The 18,952-nt window shown below is 35.6% G+C and overlaps 1 protein-coding gene across 1 annotated transcript in view; it reads right to left on the bottom strand.

Annotated features, from left to right (window-relative positions):
* Window positions 1-18,952, bottom strand: part of LOC102821848 (chromosome unknown open reading frame, human CXorf22) — a 106,499-nt gene that overhangs the window by 4,734 nt on the left and 82,813 nt on the right. Inside the window, 2 exon segments of the mRNA XM_006870156.1 lie at window positions 801-996; window positions 14,141-14,282. Of these exon segments, the coding sequence (XP_006870218.1) occupies window positions 801-996; window positions 14,141-14,282 (338 nt within the window).

The following is an 18,952-nucleotide window of genomic DNA, read 5'->3' as shown; positions in this document are numbered from 1 at the left end:
GCAGACAGCAAGAACATGAGATCTTAGGCCTACAATTGCAATGAAATCAATTCTACCAACAGCCTAAGAAGTTGGAGGTCTCAAAGCTTGAAGTGAGACCAGATCTTCAGCTAACTGCAAAGTCAGTTTGAACAAGTTTGGCAGTTCATGCTCACCAGCCACTCTTAGGAAACCTTATATAGGGTCGCTGTGAGTCGGAAGTGACTCAATGGCACTTAACAAGAACAACAAGAAGCCTGAGGTAAGACCAGACTTCCAGCTAACACCTTGATTTCTTCCAGTTTAGAGCCTAAGCAAGAACACAGCTAATTCAACTTAGATTTCAGGCCCATAGAAACTGTGAGATAACAAATTTGTGTTGTTTTAAGGTGCAACGTTGATAGTAATATGTCACATTGTTGCTGTTATTGTTGCTGTCAAGTGCAGTTCAGCCAGTTCTGACTCATAGGGTTTCCAAAGAGTGGTATCAATCACCAACCTTCTGGTTAGCAGTCCAGTGTTTATCCTATAGCATCACATCTGGACTGCAAATGTGTTACACAGAAATAGAAAAATAATACATTCCATTCTTGCCTTTTATATAGTGAAGAAAGACACACCAAATTTTTCATAAGAAAATGTAATACCTATGAGATAAAAAGTAGATGGCTTTATAAAATTTTATTCAAATTTAAAGTAAAATGTTTTAATTGTTCTTTCTAACTGTAGAAACCAGTCAATCAGTAATCACGACCCAGGTAACACCAGTACAAATAAACAAACAAAAAGAGCATATAAAAATGGGGAGTATTAATACTTACCTGAAATAGTTTTGAGGTAAAATGTTGATATCCACCACAGTTGTTATGCCCAGAGGTACAGGTGTAAAAAATACAAATGGTGGATCAAACAGTAACTTAGGTGATTTTACTTCTCCAGTAATATTGAATATTCGGTAACAAACTGGGTTATCATTTAAACGTATAGGAATAGCCACCGAATATTTTCTGTGACACTCTAATGAAAAGGAAGGAAAGAAGAAAAAAGTAAGGAAGAAAAAGGAAAGGGTTTTAGATTAATTCACACAAAATTTACATGATTTTAAACATCAGCAAACATTAAACTATACTACGAAAGTACCTATCAGTGGAGCCCAATAGATTACTCAGACTATCGATTCAGACTGCAGTGGAACATCAGACAAGCAATGAGACACTACCAAAATAAAAACATTTTAATGTGCAGCCGTACCAACAGAGCAAGTCACCTTAAAGTAGATTTGAATTATTATGAGGAAAAAAATTTATCTTTGGCTAGGATTTCTACTTTCTTTTTTGGTTGTTTTCTGTGCCTTAATAGAACCTGCTCATCCTTTTAGTATATTCAGCATGAAGATGAGGTCAGATCATTACCATAAGGCCATAAGTAGACCAGAGAACTTCAGAAAAAGCAATGTGTTGAAATGAAAGGAATGTGTTTTCACTCAGATTATTTTTGACTTTCCATTGTGAATTGAGTGAAGGTTTACAGACATCATCATTAGTTTTACAATCCGCAATTCATATACTTTGTTTCATCTAAATGATTGCAATCCCCTCCGTGTGATAACAGCTGTTCTACTTCTTCCCTGAGGTTCCTATTTCCATTCCACCAGATTGTGAAATTTACAAAAGACTGCCAGCGTCAACTGACCAATTTCACCCAATTAAGAAAAGACAGGAATATCCCATGTGACAACTCACTATGATGGAAAGGCCATTTGTGTTGGAGAACAAAGCTCAACTTAAGAGGCTAAAGGCTGGTCCTGGAAGACAGGTTCCATCACAGTAAGTAGCCAGTGTCCTTTCAGCTTCAAATTCATAGCATGATATTCCAGAGGGAGAAAAATGTGAGATGGTGAATGTAAATTCAAGCTGAAATCTTATAAACCAAACACAGGACACCAGTGTGACCTGCTAGAGATCAGAGCAACCACAGATGAAGATGAGATTTTACTTGGCGATTTAGGACCATGTTCAAAAGTGACACTGTGAGCCAGAACCAAAAGCAATGGACTCAGAACTCAACAATACCTCTTGTATTCTCTATAAGAAATGTGTTACTTGTTCCAACAAGCTTGAGATCCTTGGAAAATGGAAGATGACTGAAGAAAGGAGGGAAAGGATGGAGAGGAAGATGATGAAATGCTTGCTAATCATGACAGATGAGTACTAGAGAAAATACACACAAGAAAATAAGATATTGTATTTGCACCTTGAACACATAAAATGACTAGAAAAGGAACTTATGCATTAAAAGGCATTATTAATCTACAGGATTCCCATTGTGGCCACTTGCACCGGAAGAACTAATCAGGATAATTAAGCAATAAAAGCCAACAAAAGGGATTCAGATTAGGGGGAAAAAAATAGAAGTAAAATTATCATTGTCTTAGTGTGGCGCTGCCGGATAATGCACTGGACCACAAGGTCAGTTTGAACCACAAGGTCAGCAGTTAAAACCTACCAGCTGCTCCTCAGAAACCCTAGACACTGTTGCTCTGAGTCAGAACCAACTCGACACCACTTAACAACACAAACATATTTGACAATATTTTGCGTTTAGAAAATTCTAAGCAATCTATCAAAGTTAATGAATAAGATCAGCAATTGCATGTAGAAGGTATATAAAAATCTATTCACTTATATTTGATAATAGTGAACAGGCAAAATTAAGAAAACAAATTTATTTGCAATAATATCAAAAAGAATATAATATGTAGGAAAAATTAACAAAAAAAATACAAAAACTACAAAAGTTCATTGAAAGTTGTTTAAAAGTACACTTCTCATGCACAGTAATTTTAAAAATGTAGAATTCCTAAAATGGCAGTACACCACAGTTGATTTGAAAAGTCAACACTCGCTATTATTATGTGCTGTACTATTGTTGTGGTGCTGAAAATAGCTTGTTAATCATAAAATTCACATGTAAATAAGAACAAGGAAATAAGAATCACCAAAACAACCTTGAAAAAGAAGAAGTAAGATGGAGGACTCTCACTTCCAGATTTCAAAACCTACTGCAAAACTATGTTATTTAAAATACTGTGAGGCTGGCATAAGTATTAATATATACATTGAATAGAATTATGTGCCATAAAATAAACCCTTATATTTAGGGTCAATTGATTTTCAACAAGATATTCCACTAGGGAAACAATAGATTTTGCAACAAATAGGTACTCAAACAACTGGACATGCCCATATGAAAGAATGAGTTAGAGCCCTACCTCACACCATAGACAAAAATTAAATCAAAATGGACCACACACCTAAATGTAAGAGTTAAAATTACATTTTAGTGAGAGGAAAATTTCGAGGTAAATCTTTCTATTTCCTTTCGTAGGATATTAAGAAAAAAGTAGATAAATTATAATCCATCAAAATTTTAAACATTTTTGCTTCAGTGGACGTCATCAAAAACTGATATGATAAAGCACAAAATGGGAAAAAAATTTTCAAATCATATACCTGATAAAAAGGAGCTCTGGTAGCGTAGTGGTTACGAATCGGGCTGCGAACCGCAAGGTCAGCAGTTCGAAACTACTAGCTGTTCTGCGGGAGAAAGATGAGGCTTTCTGCTCCCGTAAGGATTTACAACCTCGGAAACCCTGTACGGGGTCGCTATGAGTCGGAACCGACTCATGGCACATAACAACAACACAACAACATACCTGATAAGGGACTTGTGTCCAGAATATACAGAGAACACGTACATTTTAATACCAAAAAGACAAACAACTCAGTGAAATGATAGACATTTCTTTGAAGACAATATATAAATGCTCAACATCCTTAGAATTAGGAAAATGAAAACTACAATGAGATACCACTTCACACTCACCAGAATAACTTTTAAAACAGACACAAAATAAGCAAGGCTAGTGAGAATATACAGAAACTGGAATCTTCATTTCTTGTTGTCCCCGCACCTAACCTGCCTAGTTTCCTCACTGAAAAGCTATCTGTTGACAGTGGCTTCTTTCTTCTACAGTCACAGCTTCTGTTTGACCTCTCCTATAAAGGCAGCTCACTACCCATATTTTGATAGTTCCCCTCTCCTTGTCCTAGCAATAATAATGATTTCCCTTTGATACTAGAATTAAATTGCTTTGGTAACATTGTAGAGATCCCTTAGCCATATGACACATTTTAAATAGTCCTTAAAGTGAACTCTCTTCAATGACTCGGTTTTTTTAAATGAGTGATGCATTTTCATTAATTTTGAAATCATTTCAGTATTCCTTAGGATCTGGAACAAGTTAGGATGCCTAATATCACCAAAAAAAAATTAAGATTATTTTGGATATCCTAACCATGTGCAATCAATGAGACAATGAGGAAAGGGAAGGGGAAAAAGATGGAGGAACAGGGCAAGGAGGAGGAAGGAAAAAGGCATGAACATGAGCTGCAAGGGAGTCCTGAGGTGGCACTGTGGATAATGCACTGGACTGAAAAGTCAGTTTGAACAGCAAGCATGTCAATTCAAAGTCACCAGCCGCTCCTCAGAAACCATATACAGGGTCGCTATGCGTTAGAACCGACTCAACAGCACTTAACAACACCAATATTAGCAATGAAACAAATTTATAACTTACTATGATTTTAGGTTGATAAACTGTTTACTTAAAAACAGTATAATATTTGAAAGAATAATATTTGAAAGAAGAAAAAAAAAAGACTTATATAACTAATCAGAAAAGTTCAGTTAAAGAACCAAAGAACAAACAAAACTATAAATATTTTCCTTTTGTATAGCAATAGCAAGTTCAAAAGAGCAGTGGAAAAATCTCATTCACAATACTGGTACATATAAAATAAAACTTTAATAACTAGAAAAACATAGTATTTGAAGGAGCAAACCCAAGATATTTCTTGTTTTATGCAAACTGAAAATAGCAAGCTTCAGTTCATCTAGAAAAGTAAATGCAATAGATGTTTAATGAGAAACAATTTGGCATACCACTTATGAGAGGGTTCCATAAAGTTCATGGAAAAAATCCATAACTTTTTCATTCCATTTTTTCCATGAATTTTTGAAGTTTCCTTGTACTATAAAATTGTTGTAATTTTTTAAACGCCAGAGCAAAAATGGACAGACAGATCAGTAGATACGCTGGTCAGTTTCCCAAACCCACGAGCACAAGCCAGAAGCTTTTTACAAAGCCTTTTTATGACTTAGTCTCGGTAGTCCTATCATCACATCCACAATCTCTCAGAGATCATATATCATCCTTGTTCAATGTGGGAAAGGATGACAAAAGGACATAAATACACTTGTGTAGCTGAGGATCATCATTGAGAGTCATTTTTGAGAAGGGTTACCATAAAATTCTAATAAGAAACTTCTTACAACTGTTTAAATAACATATAAACAATAATTTAAACTTTTGTATAAAGGATAAAATATATAAAAGACAAACTAAAATTTTAATAGTAAATATAGTAAAATGTATTTACTTGGTGAGAAATATATGGAAATGCTGTATCGTTCCTTTGGTTGCAGATGTCCAGTCACAGCACTCAACCTGAAGGTACCATCTTTGAAAAGTTTTCCAGTGTCACTAAGATCCAAATGCCATTGAATATCTTTTTTGGAAATATTATGTAAGAGAATTTCCTGCTCACAAAAATACAACAGAAGCCATTTATACAAATTATAATATGCAATCTACTTGTTTGTAATACCATAGCAACTTGATGGGCTTATATGCCAAACTAATCTATTAAGCATGCTAATAATAATGTCTTTAAAACGATGCTAATAATATTATTATTGAATGTAAATGATAAATATTATGATTGTTAAATATAAATAATATAACTATTAGACATGCTCATAATAATGTCTTAAAAATTATGGTAGGCAAACAAAGAGACACTCAAATATGTTCATAGCCTATTAATGACTATGAAAAACACACAGAGGATAGGGATTGTGGTTAAAAAAAAAGTAAAAGCACCTATGCTCCTTATGAGAATGCAGAGTAACAGGAATCCAATCATTGGTGGTGAGAGAGTAGGTCACTTACTTTGAAAGGCCTTTTGGTAGTTTATTATAATGTTAAACATATACTATCATATGACAATAATGCCATTCCTAGGTACATATCCATACCGTAAGTGAATCGAAAATTATGTTCACACAAAAGCATATATTTGTATGTAAATGTAACATACAAATAACATACAAGTAACAAAACTGGAAGAAAAAAAAAAAGATTTCTTCTGACTGTGGTACATCCCACACAATGAAACAAAATTCAGTGGTAAAATAAGTGAGGTTATTAATTCATGCAAACACATGACTGCATCTTAAATACATGTTTCTAAGTGAATAATGTCAGACCCCCAAAGGTTACATATTGTATTATTAAATTGACCTGTCATTCTGGAAAAGAAAATTACAGAGATGGAAAAAAAAAATCTGTGGTTTCTAAATATTGATGGAAGGAGGAGCAGTTGACTACAAAAAGACTGCACAGATACAAATCAAAACCACAATAAGATACAACCTGACTATAATAAAAAAAATCAATGGATAAATAAGTAGAAAAAACTGAATGTGGAGAAATCGGAACCCTCATCCATTGTTGGTAGGAATGCAAACAATTTGGTGATTTCTCAACAAGTCAAATATAGAACTAACATGTGACCCAATGAGGTGAAATTAGCTTCTTTATGTGACCTTTTACAAGAACCTTGGTTCTTTGGAAAAACAGCTTGAAAGACTTCCCCTTAAACCCTGAGGAATTACTTTTGCCCAAGTTTTTCTACCTCAGAAGGTTTGTTATTTTTATCTAAATTGGTTGACATTTCCTGGATAATCTGGAAACAACTTGATATTTGATATTTTTTGTCTGGCCCTGGACTGCAGCCTACCCTATAGTTGTTCTATTTTATGTATCTTGTAGGGAATGACCAATATACTCATGCAAATGAAGAAATTATAGCCTACTATACAAATGAAGTGACTATGGCCTACCAAGAGGGAATTAATTTGTGACTCTGGTGAGAAGGTCATACCTTGACATTGACAAGGAATATGCTCATACTCTTATATGCAACTAATCCCACTCTGGTTGGCAGGCAGAATGAGAAGGAAGACAAACACAAAGAAGAAAAGGCAAGAGAGGCAAGGAGAGAGAAGAAGCAAAGAGAGAGAGGAGGTGAAGAGGCCCCTAAAAGAGATGTACCATGGGTCAAAGGCTGTAAAACTGAAGATAGGTAGAGGCCTGCAAGGGTCCCTGCAACAGTCAATGGTGATGGCAGAAAACTGCTGCTAGGAATGCAACTAAGAGAGGCGAACAAAACTGCTACATTGGTACCAAAAAATGGCAGCAATCATCCATCCCACAGCCCTCTCTACTCAGCTGGGTTCAATAATTCATTAGAATGGTCACAAAGGACTCAGATACCATGCTCACAGATAAGGGTTTCATTAGGGAAGTTAACAGGGTACAATTCAGAGTCAGAAATGTTAGAGCGCAGTTCTTCCAGTCAGGCAGAGTCTTTCTCTGGCTCTCAGCCCCGAGGACTGGCCTTTGCCCTACTCTGACAATGTTACAAAGCTCTACTAGGTATGCTAATAATACCAAAAGAGTACTTAATTCCTATATAAGCCTCCACCCAAAGGCACTCGGCTCTAGCTCCCCAATTAAGCGGGAGGGGTGTGGCGCTGTGGGTTAATGCGGCAGACTGCAAAGCCTTTTGAACTGCAAGGTCGGTGGTTCAAGCTCACCAGCTGCTCCTTGGAAACCCTTTACTAGGTCGCTATGGGTCGGAATCTACTCCAAGGCACTTAACAACAACAACAACCACATTCTACAAGTAAGCCTCCTGCCCAAAGGCACTAAACTTTACTTGCTCCATACACTGGGAAGCCCACCAGTCTATCTGGTGCTCTGGTTCTTGGCTCTGCTGTGCTACGCGCCACTCTTCGGCTACTCCTCTGGTGTCATAGTTTTCTGTCTCTGGGTTCGGGAGGTTCAATGTACTTTATTTGATAAAAGTGCTAGCCATTATAATGAGGTGCTGGTGGTGTGCCGTGGAGTCAGTTCTGACTCATAGCAACCCTGCATAGGGTTTCCGAGGCTGTAAATCTTTATGGGAGCAGAAAGCTTCGTCTTTCTTCTACGAAATGGCTGGTGGTTTTGAATCGCTGACTTTGAGGTTATCAGCCTGATTCATAACTACTATGCTACCAAAGCTCCTTTTCTAATGAGTTAAAAGTTAGAAATTCTGAAACTTCTTTAGCTGCATACTATAATTGAACAAATAAATAAATTGCAAATGAGAGTCAAGTTTCTCACTATCAGAAAAAAAAAAAAAAGTTTAAATGGACAAGGAGGAAGAACTGGAATAAACCCTGTGCTGCTGAATTAAAGACATTAGTATTGACCCAAGTAGCTAGATGGATAGATAGAAAGATAGATGACAGATAGCTAGACAGATAGTAGTTGGAGTTGACTCCATGGTAGTGACCCTGCTCTGGTTTATACATGGATCGATATCCATGCATGCTTACTAGCTCTATTTTCTGAAAGAGCATATACTCCATGTCACCCCAATAGCAATTAGCACACCCCATGCCAGGATCTTAGTTTCTAAGTACCATTTCCCCATAAAAGGAACTAGACTTGGAGAAAATCTTAATTGTAGAGTTGGAACAAAGAAAATAAGAGCTTGGAACATATTTTTAGTGCCAGAAATTAAGGGAATATTAAAAAACTTACACCAGTTTGGGCAAGGCAAATCCACAATAACAAACCTAAAATATCATTTCATATAACACTTAGCTATTGTTTTATGGGTTCAATGCTAAATGTTTTCATTAAATATTTCTTTCATCAAGGATCCCTGGTGGCACAATGGTAAAAGTGCTCAGTAGCTAACCAAAAGTTTGGCAATTCGAACCCATCAGCCACTTTGTCTGTGTCCATAAATGTTGTTGTTGTTAAGTGCCATTCATTCGATTCAATTCATAGTGACCCTATAGAGGGTTTCCATGGAGAAGCTGGTGGGTTTGAACTGCAGACCTTATAGTTCTCAGTCCAGTGCTGATCTTACAGTGCCACAGAAACTGCATGGGGGAGTTCTATTCTTTCCTATAGGATCCCGATGACTCAGAATCATCGCTAATTAGTTGATGCTGACTCCCAGTGACTCCTGTGTGTTAGATTAGAACTGCTATATAAGGTTTTCTTTGCTAAAATCTTTATGCAAGTCGACTGAAGTTGATCACCAGGTTTTTCTTCAATGGTCATGCTGAGTGAGTTTGAACGACTAATCTTAAATTCAGTCGAGCACAAACTGCTAATGCCATCCAGGAACATATTTTATTCTAGGGCTGGATATTTTACTCTTTTTATCATTGATTCTTACCATAATTCTTTATAGGTATGGTACATATTTCACATCAATTTAAATCATAACTTCCATTTGTATAAGGAGAGTAGGGTAGTTGAACTATATCCCAAATATTTTAATTATTCTTATTAAATATGAATGCATAAAATAAAAATCATATATGTGCTTTTGTTCTTTGAAAATTACGTCTATGAATATATTCTTCAAAATAGGCGAGTATTCTTGCTCAGTTTAGCATAAATTTAAATATTTGGGGAGAATTTAATCATAAGAAACAGCTTAAACTATACATACTACATAATAATCAACTTAGTAAACTCAAAACCATTGTCACAAAACAGCTACAATATGCAACACTTCTCTATACATACTTGCGTTCTTGTGGTTTTCTTGCTAAGCTCCAAAATATATAAAGGAATTTCAAATGAAATATCTGTAGTGGATAATATCACTGGTGACGGCAACGCTATGAGAACAAGGAAAATATCGCATATAATAAATTCACAAATAGTTCTTAGTATGCTTTCTAACAAGAAACAGATAAAAAAGGATTCATTTCTATTTTGAAAACCCCAGACAGAATCAACTTTACAGCACCTAACTGGTGGTGTGATGCTGTAGGATAAACGCTGGACCACAAGGTCAGTTTGAACCATCAAGGTCGGTGGTTCAAATTCACTTGCTGCTCCTTGGAAACTATACAGGTTCGCTGTGAGTTGGTATCAACTCCATGGCACTTAACATCAATAACATACTTAATACTAAGCTGAGAAAAAAAAAATGTGTTAAAATAATTTCCACAGTAGATCTTCTCAAAATTATGCCATTTTAATAGTATTTTAATTTTATCAATCCTGAAGAACAGAAGTGAATAGAAATTTGGAAGTAAACATTATGAGAATAAAGGGAAAGCATATACATGGTATATAATATAAAATTTCCTACATAGAACAAGAAACTTCTAGGAGGGAAATGGTTTCTCTATAGAGTATCAGGCATAGGGTTTACTCTAAAAAAGCATGCTGACTTGGAGCAGATATTATTATCTACCAGCGAAACGGATACTGCTTAAAACTTGACTATGAGCTATATGTAATACTTAATGAAAGTTTAAGGGTCTTACAAGTTTACGGGATTATGGTAAGCACTTGAAAAGAAATCAATTTCTACTTTGAAAAAAATAACTTATCTTGCAAGTGCTTTCACTACGACACTGGAATTATGAAGTATGGGGATTCAGTATGAGAGGAAATATAGATGGTTTTCATCATTGTTTAATTTCTGATATCTGTCATGAGACAAATATTAAAAAAGATAATGTCATGGTACATGCACAGAAAAGGACACTTATATGATGGCCTGCCCATTTACATATTGTCAACTGGGAAATAATCAGCTAAAATAAAACTTTGGTGTTTTCTTTTATACCGAGAGCTTTGTTTTGGCATTTTCCTTCACCAATTAGAGAATGTTCTTTCATTTAAGTAAATAATTTAGTCATCCTTAAGACAATATTAGAGAATTATTTTCAAGCTGATAGGAGAAGCATTTTAATCATATAGACATTTCCCATCTTTCTACCTACAGTTGTTGCGTGCTATCAAGTCGGTTCTGACTCATAGGGTTTCCAAAGAGCAGCTGGTGGGTTTGAACCATGGATGTTGCCTTGGTTCAAACAGACCTTGTGGTCCAGTGCTTTACCCTACAGCACCACACTGGGACTATGTACAAAATGGGGCCCTTCCAAACAAAAATGGCATTCTTTGTGAACTGCTTCTGCAAATATCATTCAAAACTAAAATAAATTTTCAATAGAGAGATAAGGATAATTCTAGAAGCTTTATTTGACAGATCCCAGCCACTCCAGGAAGAAATACTATATACACATCAGATTTTACTTGTATCTTTTCAACCATCATTAAACTTCAGTCGTGGTAAGTTCTATGATTTAATTAAGTCTTATTTCGACATCTCAACCTTTTGTGGAAATCCAGTAATATTTGTGAAAATTTAATTAGCTACACTTCGTTTTTTAGTCTGACATGTAAAGGTCTTGGAGGTGGTCATTCCTGTTCTTGTAACACAAGAGAAAAACTAAAGAAACTGAAAATAACTTATCTTAAAGCCATCAGAAATTGTGATCACAGGGAAATCTACTACGCTGGGAAATGGAGAGACAAGCAGGCTGATACAGAGAATAACAGTTTACTGGGAGCAGAAAGTTCATAGCAATATAAAAGGATGTAAGGAATCAGGAATACTTTGTTATAAGACAACTGAACTACCCCATAATGTGGTATGATGAGTTGCAAACATATATTAAAAACTCTATGACAACCATTCAAGGAAAAAAATAATAAAAGTATTGTTGATAGGGTAAGAGAGAAGAGAAAATGGAATCAAATAAATGTTTACTTGCAATCAGGTAAGACAGAAAATAGTGGAAAACAGGAAAAAAAAACACATAAAACAAAGACAATCAATCAAAACTTACATAAATAGTCATTAATATAACTATATCAATAATCACTTTTAAGGTGAATGGTATAATATATCCATTAAAAGACAGAGACTGTTAGCGTAGGTAAAAACAAGAATATATGACGAGGCTTAAAAAAATCCCAGTATCTTTCAATTCCATTTTTCCTCGAACTTTTTGAAGCTCCTCTACAAGAAAATTACTTTAAATGTAAGGACACAGACTAAAAGCAAGGGGATGGAGAAAGATATACTGTGATATCATACCATAAGCAAATGGAAGTAGCTATATTAATTTCAAACAAAACACACTTCAAGGCAAAGAAACGTACCAGGAATCAAGAGGAACATAATCTAATGTTAAAGGGGAAAATTCCCTAAGAAGCTATAACAATCTTTAATGTGTATGTTTCTAACAACAGGATATCAAAATACATGAGACAAATGGATAACTGCCCCAAACACATGACTTTTATAGAATACTTTACCCACCAATATTAGAATACACGTTCTTCCCAAGCTCACATGGACCATTCATCAAGTTAACAGAGCAAAATATAAAAAGAAATTATGCATAGTATACCTTTCACAACAGTCAAAAACTAGGAACATCATAAATGTTCATCAACAAATCAATGGGTAAAACAAAGTGTCGTATATGCCTACAATAGAATATTGTTATCGTTGCTGTTAAGTGCCATGGAGTTAGCTCCTACTCAGTGATCTGTATAGGGTTTCCAAGGAGTGGCAGATGGGTTTGAACCACTGACCTTGCAATTAACAGTTACTCAGACATAAATAGACATGAAGTCTTAATGCATGGATGTACCTTAAAGAAATTACGCTGAGTGGAATAAGTCTGTAGCAAAGACAAACAATGTATATCTCACTTATATGAAATAAATAACTGTATAAAAACCAAAGGTCACCAGAGATGGGAGGGAAGGTGAAGGGAGAAATGTTTGCTTGGAGGGAGCTTAATTTATATTATTGGTATAGGAATAATTTGAAAAAAAGGATAGTGAGAATGCTTGCACAACTTGAAGAATGTAATAAATGTTACTAAATTATACACAGAAATTGTTGAATTGGTATATTATTTGTGTATATTTTATAACAAAATAATATATGGAATAAAAAGGTATAATATTTCAAAATATTTTTTAAATTTTACTTTAAATATTGTCATTCAAGATGACTTTTTTGTTTTCTATAGGAGTCCTGGTGTAGCGTTGTAGGATAAGTACTAGACTGAAAGGCTGGTTTTAATAGAAAGGTTGGCAGTTCAAATTCATCAGCCGCTCCTCAGAAACCCTATACAGGTTTTGAGTCAGTATATGTCAGAACCAACTCAATGGCATCTAACAACACATTTTCTAATAATCTAAAATGCTACTATATTAAATTTAATTGTCAAATAAGAAAATTGTAATTTGTTTTACAGGGAAATAATCTACGTAATTCAGAAAACAAAAGTTATTTCATTTCCCACCAATATAACTTCAAACAAGGGGAATAAAGTTTAACTTCAAACCCAACCACCCCAATGCAATTGACTCTATTCTAACGATATGACAAAGTAGAACTGCTCCTAAGGGTTTTGGAAACTGTAAAGCTTTACAGGAGCAGAAAGTCTAATCTGTCTCCCGATGAGTGGCTTGTTGGTTTGAACTTCCGACCTTGCAGTCCACTATGCCACCAGGACTTAATATTAGTTGTAGATTCCCTAAGTCTGGATTTGACATGATAGTGAAATAAACTTCTGTCTTGTATGTTTTACTTTAATGAGACATTTCTTACTGATTGCAAATGCAATTTTTAATTGATATGAGAAACATCACTAATTTACTATTAAAGACAATGAAACTTAATATCAGAATACAAAAAAAATACAGTATATGCTATACTTTTTGTTTTTCATGAAAAATGATTAAGTACGAATGATTTCTATAAAACAAAATTGAAACAGTTCAGAAATATGAGTTTCATAGTATATCAGTTTTATCTTTGAATGTTTGGAGGAGTAGATAAACCTTCAACATATTATTCTTCTTTTCAAGTACATAGTCCGATAGAATCTGTTATTGATCAAAATTCATCTCAGAGACTTACAATTTAAGTACTACAAAAACAAAGCACATGACAATTTTAAGTCTTAGTATTTCTAAGTTCTGAAAAATAAATGGTATATTTTGATTAAAAAAAAAATTAGCTGCCTTAGTGCAAATCTTTGGCCTATCTCTATCAATATGAGTGTTGTTTCATACACATACCAGTTGCGTGAACATAGCACGGTGAGATAAGTGGTTCTGTCTTTGAAATTGATTGAGAACTTGATGAGTGTACTTTAATGTAATTTTCTGAAGCATCCATGAAATTAACTCGAACGTGAAAGGTGAACTCATATGTTGTCACCTGAGAGACAAAAATAACATCATACCTGTGACTATCTTTGCTGGAAGATATCCCATAAAACAATTTAACAAATCAGGAGTTAAAAGAAAATCTTTTCAAACAGAAAATAGTCTTGTGACAGTGAAATTACTTTTTTTTTCAAAACAAGGTTTGGTTTATGTTTGCTGTTGTTGCTGTTGTTGTTAGGTGCATTCCAGTCAGTTCTGACTCATATTGACCCTGTATAGGGTTTCCGAGGAGCAGCTAGTGAGTTTGAAGTGCTGACCTTGTAGTTCAAATTGATCTTGTGGTCCAGTACTTATCTTACAACGCCAAAATGAATTCTTACATTAATTTATCAAATAATCAAATAATTTGATTAAAATAATTCTTATTGACTCAAAGTAGACCAAAGATCTAAGTATAAAACCTAAAACTATAAAACATGCAGAAGAAAATTTAAGAGAAAATTTTTGTGATCCTGGATTAGACAGAGTACTGTAGGTGAAATTTAAAAAGCACCATTGTGAGGATGGAACAGGACTAGGTACAAGTTTCCTTCTGCTGTGCATAACCAATATTTGGGGATAGAAGTGATAGAACTCTTCTCTACATTGATTTTGGTGTTGATTACACAACTCTATTTTTTGTCAATATTCATACACCAGAAAGAGAAAAGTTTAGTGTCTATAAATTGAAAGATTAAACATAGATAATTCATTAGCTCTGATTTTTAGTGATCCAGCTTAAAAATTAACATAAGAATATAGCCACCTTGTCAGATGAGTCAGTGAAGAATAAACACTTAGAGCTGAAGAAAATCATACAGTGGTAATCTTCTACTTTTCAAACAAAGAATCTGTGGTCCAGTATTGAGGAAATCACAAAACGTTTTCAGCAAAAAGGAGCCAATCTTGATATTTGAGGCCCACATCCAAATAAAGGAAGATAATTGCCAGACACTCTGTAGATTCCCACCATTTGGTGATAATCAAGGTGCTAGAAAAACCTGCTGTCATGAAGTCCATTCTGACTCAGTGACCCTATAGGGCAGGGTATCACTCCCACAATGTCTCTAAGGAGTTCAGGTGTAGCACTGAGGTTTAATGCGCTGGACTGCAAAGTCAGCGGTTGAAGCTCACCAGCCGCTTCTCAGAAACTCTATACAGGGTCGTTATGGGTCGGAATCGACTCTACGGCACTTAACAACAACAACAGTGTTTCTAAGACTAATCTTTTTGGAAACAGGTGGCCACATCCTTCTCCCACAGAACAGCTGGTGGGTTCAAACTGCCAACCTTCAGTTAGCAGCCGAGTGCTTTAACCATTACACTAACAGGGCTCATCATATAGAGCAGTGATTTAGTGTTTGGCTGTTAACCAAAGGTTGGCAGTTTGAACTCATCAGTCACTCCCTAGGAGAAAGATTTGGCAGTCTACTTGCATAAAGATGTACAGCCTTGGAAACCCTATGGGGCAGATCTATTCTGTTCTATTCTGTCATATCGTCAGAATCCTCTTGCCAGCTCAGAGAATCTTTACAGAAGCAGTCTGTCGCATCTTTCTCCCACAGAGCACCTGCTGGGTTTGTACTGCCTACCTTTGAGTCAAGAATTGAGTGCTTAACTAATGTGCTACCAGGGCACCTCAAGGTGCTAGAGATACAAAGATACATAAGCAAAGAAAACACAAAGAATGAATTATATAATGGGTAAAGGTTGCTGTTGTAGTTAGTTGCCATTGAGTTGATTTCAAATCATGGGGATGCCATGTGTACAGAGTAGAACTGTCTCAGTTTCATGGCTGAGACATTTTGTCTTCCAACAAACCTTTTATCTTTTGTTTATCTTTTGACTAATAGTCAAGTGCTTAACTCTTTGTGTCAACTAGAGACTCCTAGGGATAAATAGGAAATTTACTATGAGATTATTCTATTCATTGAAATGAAATGCTTAACTATCCTTTCTCCCTAATAGTCATTCTCCTATGTATCGGATCAATTCGTCTAAGACAGACAGTTCACTTGGAAAATGTAATGGTCTAAACCCTTGCATTCTAACTGTGAATTTCCTTCCTCACACTGAGCTCAGGAATTCAAATTGAAGAAAGGAGAGGTTGCAGGACTTTGAAGTGGCTCCTGTCCCAAATTGCAGCATTGTGTATTATATAGTGGTTACGAATAGGGCTGCTAACCTCAAGGCCAGCAGTTCGAAACTACCAGCTGTTCCGCAGAAGAAAGATGAGGCTTTCTGCTCTCGTAGAGATTTACAGCCTCAGAAACCCCGTGCAGAGTGACTATGAATCGGAACCGACGCCACGGTACTTGACAACATAAGAAATTTTAAATTAAAAAAATAAATATCTATAAAAGAGCTAAAAATGGAGTGGAAATTAAAACAATGCTAAAATATTTCCATAGATACTAGAAAGTTAAGAATCCCTCATGGTTCAACAATTGAACACTAGGCTAGGCTACTGACTAAAAGGGTGGCAGTTTGAACCCGCCTAGCAGCTTCACAAGTGAAAGACCTTGTAATGTGTTCCCATAAAGGCTGCAGCCTAGAGGACCCAATGGGGCAGCTCTACTCTGTCACACGGGGCACACTTTGAGTTGGAATCGATTTGAAGGCATTTAACTTTAGAAAGTCCTTACTGCATTTCATGCTAAACTACTTATTTTTAAAAAAGGAAAGAAACAGTATCAAAACTATGTTTTCTAATGCCCAAATAATTTATTTAAGTATTCAAAAAAATAAATAAAACATTCCATTACTTATTTTAAAAATCATTTTAGGAGTATCAACACTGTAACTTCCTTGGTAAAAGCCTAGAGATGGGGAGAGGAAAATACGGAAGAATGGCAAATGCATCAAACCTGAGAAAAGGAATAATAATAGTATTGCTAGCATACATGAACCTTCAAGATCATGACAACGAGCAGTGATGGTTTCAAAGGCACACACACACTGAGTGCTTTGTGAGGACGGCATAGGAGCAGGCAGTGTTTTGTTCTACTGTATATAGGGTTGCTATGAGTCGATGGCACCTAACAAAAGCATGCTATACTCATAGAGTCCATAATAGCAGTTTGAAAAGTTTCAAAACAAAGTGAAGAGCTGAATCATATAAAGTTATTAGGTTCAACTTTGGTAATGGTGGAGGTTGTGTGCCAGCAAGTTGGTCCCAATTCATAGAAACCCTCTATAGGGTTTCCAAGGAGTGGCTGGTGGGTTTGAACTGTACATCTCACAGTTAGCAGTCTGGTGCTTATTGTACAATATCACACCAGGACTCTAATTTGACTCCAATATTTAAATTTACTCCAATAATTAAAATGCACATACTTTGCTGTACTGATTCCAATTCTAAGCATCCAAGAGCAATAGTAGAACAAATGACCAGAGAAGAATGCTCATGGATGTCCACTACAATTGAATTCCTTAAATAAACATATATTTATTGTGATGTGTATCAAAAGTGATCTAATACTATTAATATAATGGTGAGCTATGTCATCATAGCTCTGGTAGCGTAGTGGTTACGAATCGGGCTGCTAATTTCATGGTCAGCAGATCGAAACCACCAGCTGTTCCGCAGGAGAAAGATGAGGTTTTCTGCTCCCGTAAGATTTACAGCCTCAGAAGCCCTGTACAGGGTCGTTATGAGTCGGAACCAACTCCACAGGCACATAACAACAACAACATGTCATCATACTATTTTCCGGATTTAAAAAATAATACAATTGATGGCACAATGGTATTTGAACAGACAAAAATTCACATCTATTCCTGATAAACACTTAGTAAATTAGAAATAGCATGATATCTCCCAACATGAGTTTAAGACATGGAATTATTTCACAGGAAATCAGGAATAAGAAAACAATGAAATAATTTGACATTGTTCGGGAAATGATAAACAATATAATATAATTTTTGAATGAAAGGGATGTTGTTGTTGTTGTTGTTAAGTGCCATTGAGTCGGGTCCGACCCATAACGACCCTATACAGGGTTTCCGAGGGTGTAAATCTTTACGGGAGTAGAAAGCCTCATCTTTCTCCCGCGGAGCGGCTTGTAGTTTCGAACCGCTGACCTTTAAGGTTCGCAGCCCGATTCGTATCCACTACGCATTTGCCTATTATTAGACTACTACTGGAAAATCTAGAATAAAATGAGGATAAGAAGGATGCATCAAAGTTTAAAATACGATAGTTTCAACTCTTTAACATTGTTGTTGTGGTTAAATGGAGTTGATTCCAACCCATAGCAACCATGTATAGGGCTTCCAAGGAGCAGCTGGTGATCTTGAACCACTGACCTTGCAGTTCAAATTGACTTTTCAGTCTGACACATTATCCTACAGCACCATGCCAGGACTCCAGTTTCAAAATATAATATCCAAATACATAGAATCCAAATATTTACACTGAACCAAACTAAAACCAAGGTTTTTCCCCATTTAACTGTATTTGTTTATTTGTTGTTGCTTTTGTTTTATTTTTGTTCTTTTTAAATCATTAAACAAAAAGAGGACATAAAAATAATCAGTATCACAGCAGATACTGATTATTTATATCTTCACAGAATGTGCTTGGTAATTTCAGTTAGTGATTGCAAGAACATCACGCACACCCTCCTCAAATATAAGTGATTTTTGGGTTAGTTTAACCTTTCCTCTCCTTCACAGTAA

The sequence above is a fragment of the Chrysochloris asiatica genome, unplaced genomic scaffold (assembly GCF_000296735.1).
Source record: "Chrysochloris asiatica unplaced genomic scaffold, ChrAsi1.0 scaffold00139, whole genome shotgun sequence".
Classification (NCBI taxonomy): Eukaryota; Metazoa; Chordata; class Mammalia; order Afrosoricida; family Chrysochloridae; genus Chrysochloris; species Chrysochloris asiatica.
This window is presented reverse-complemented; position numbering and strand designations above follow the sequence as displayed.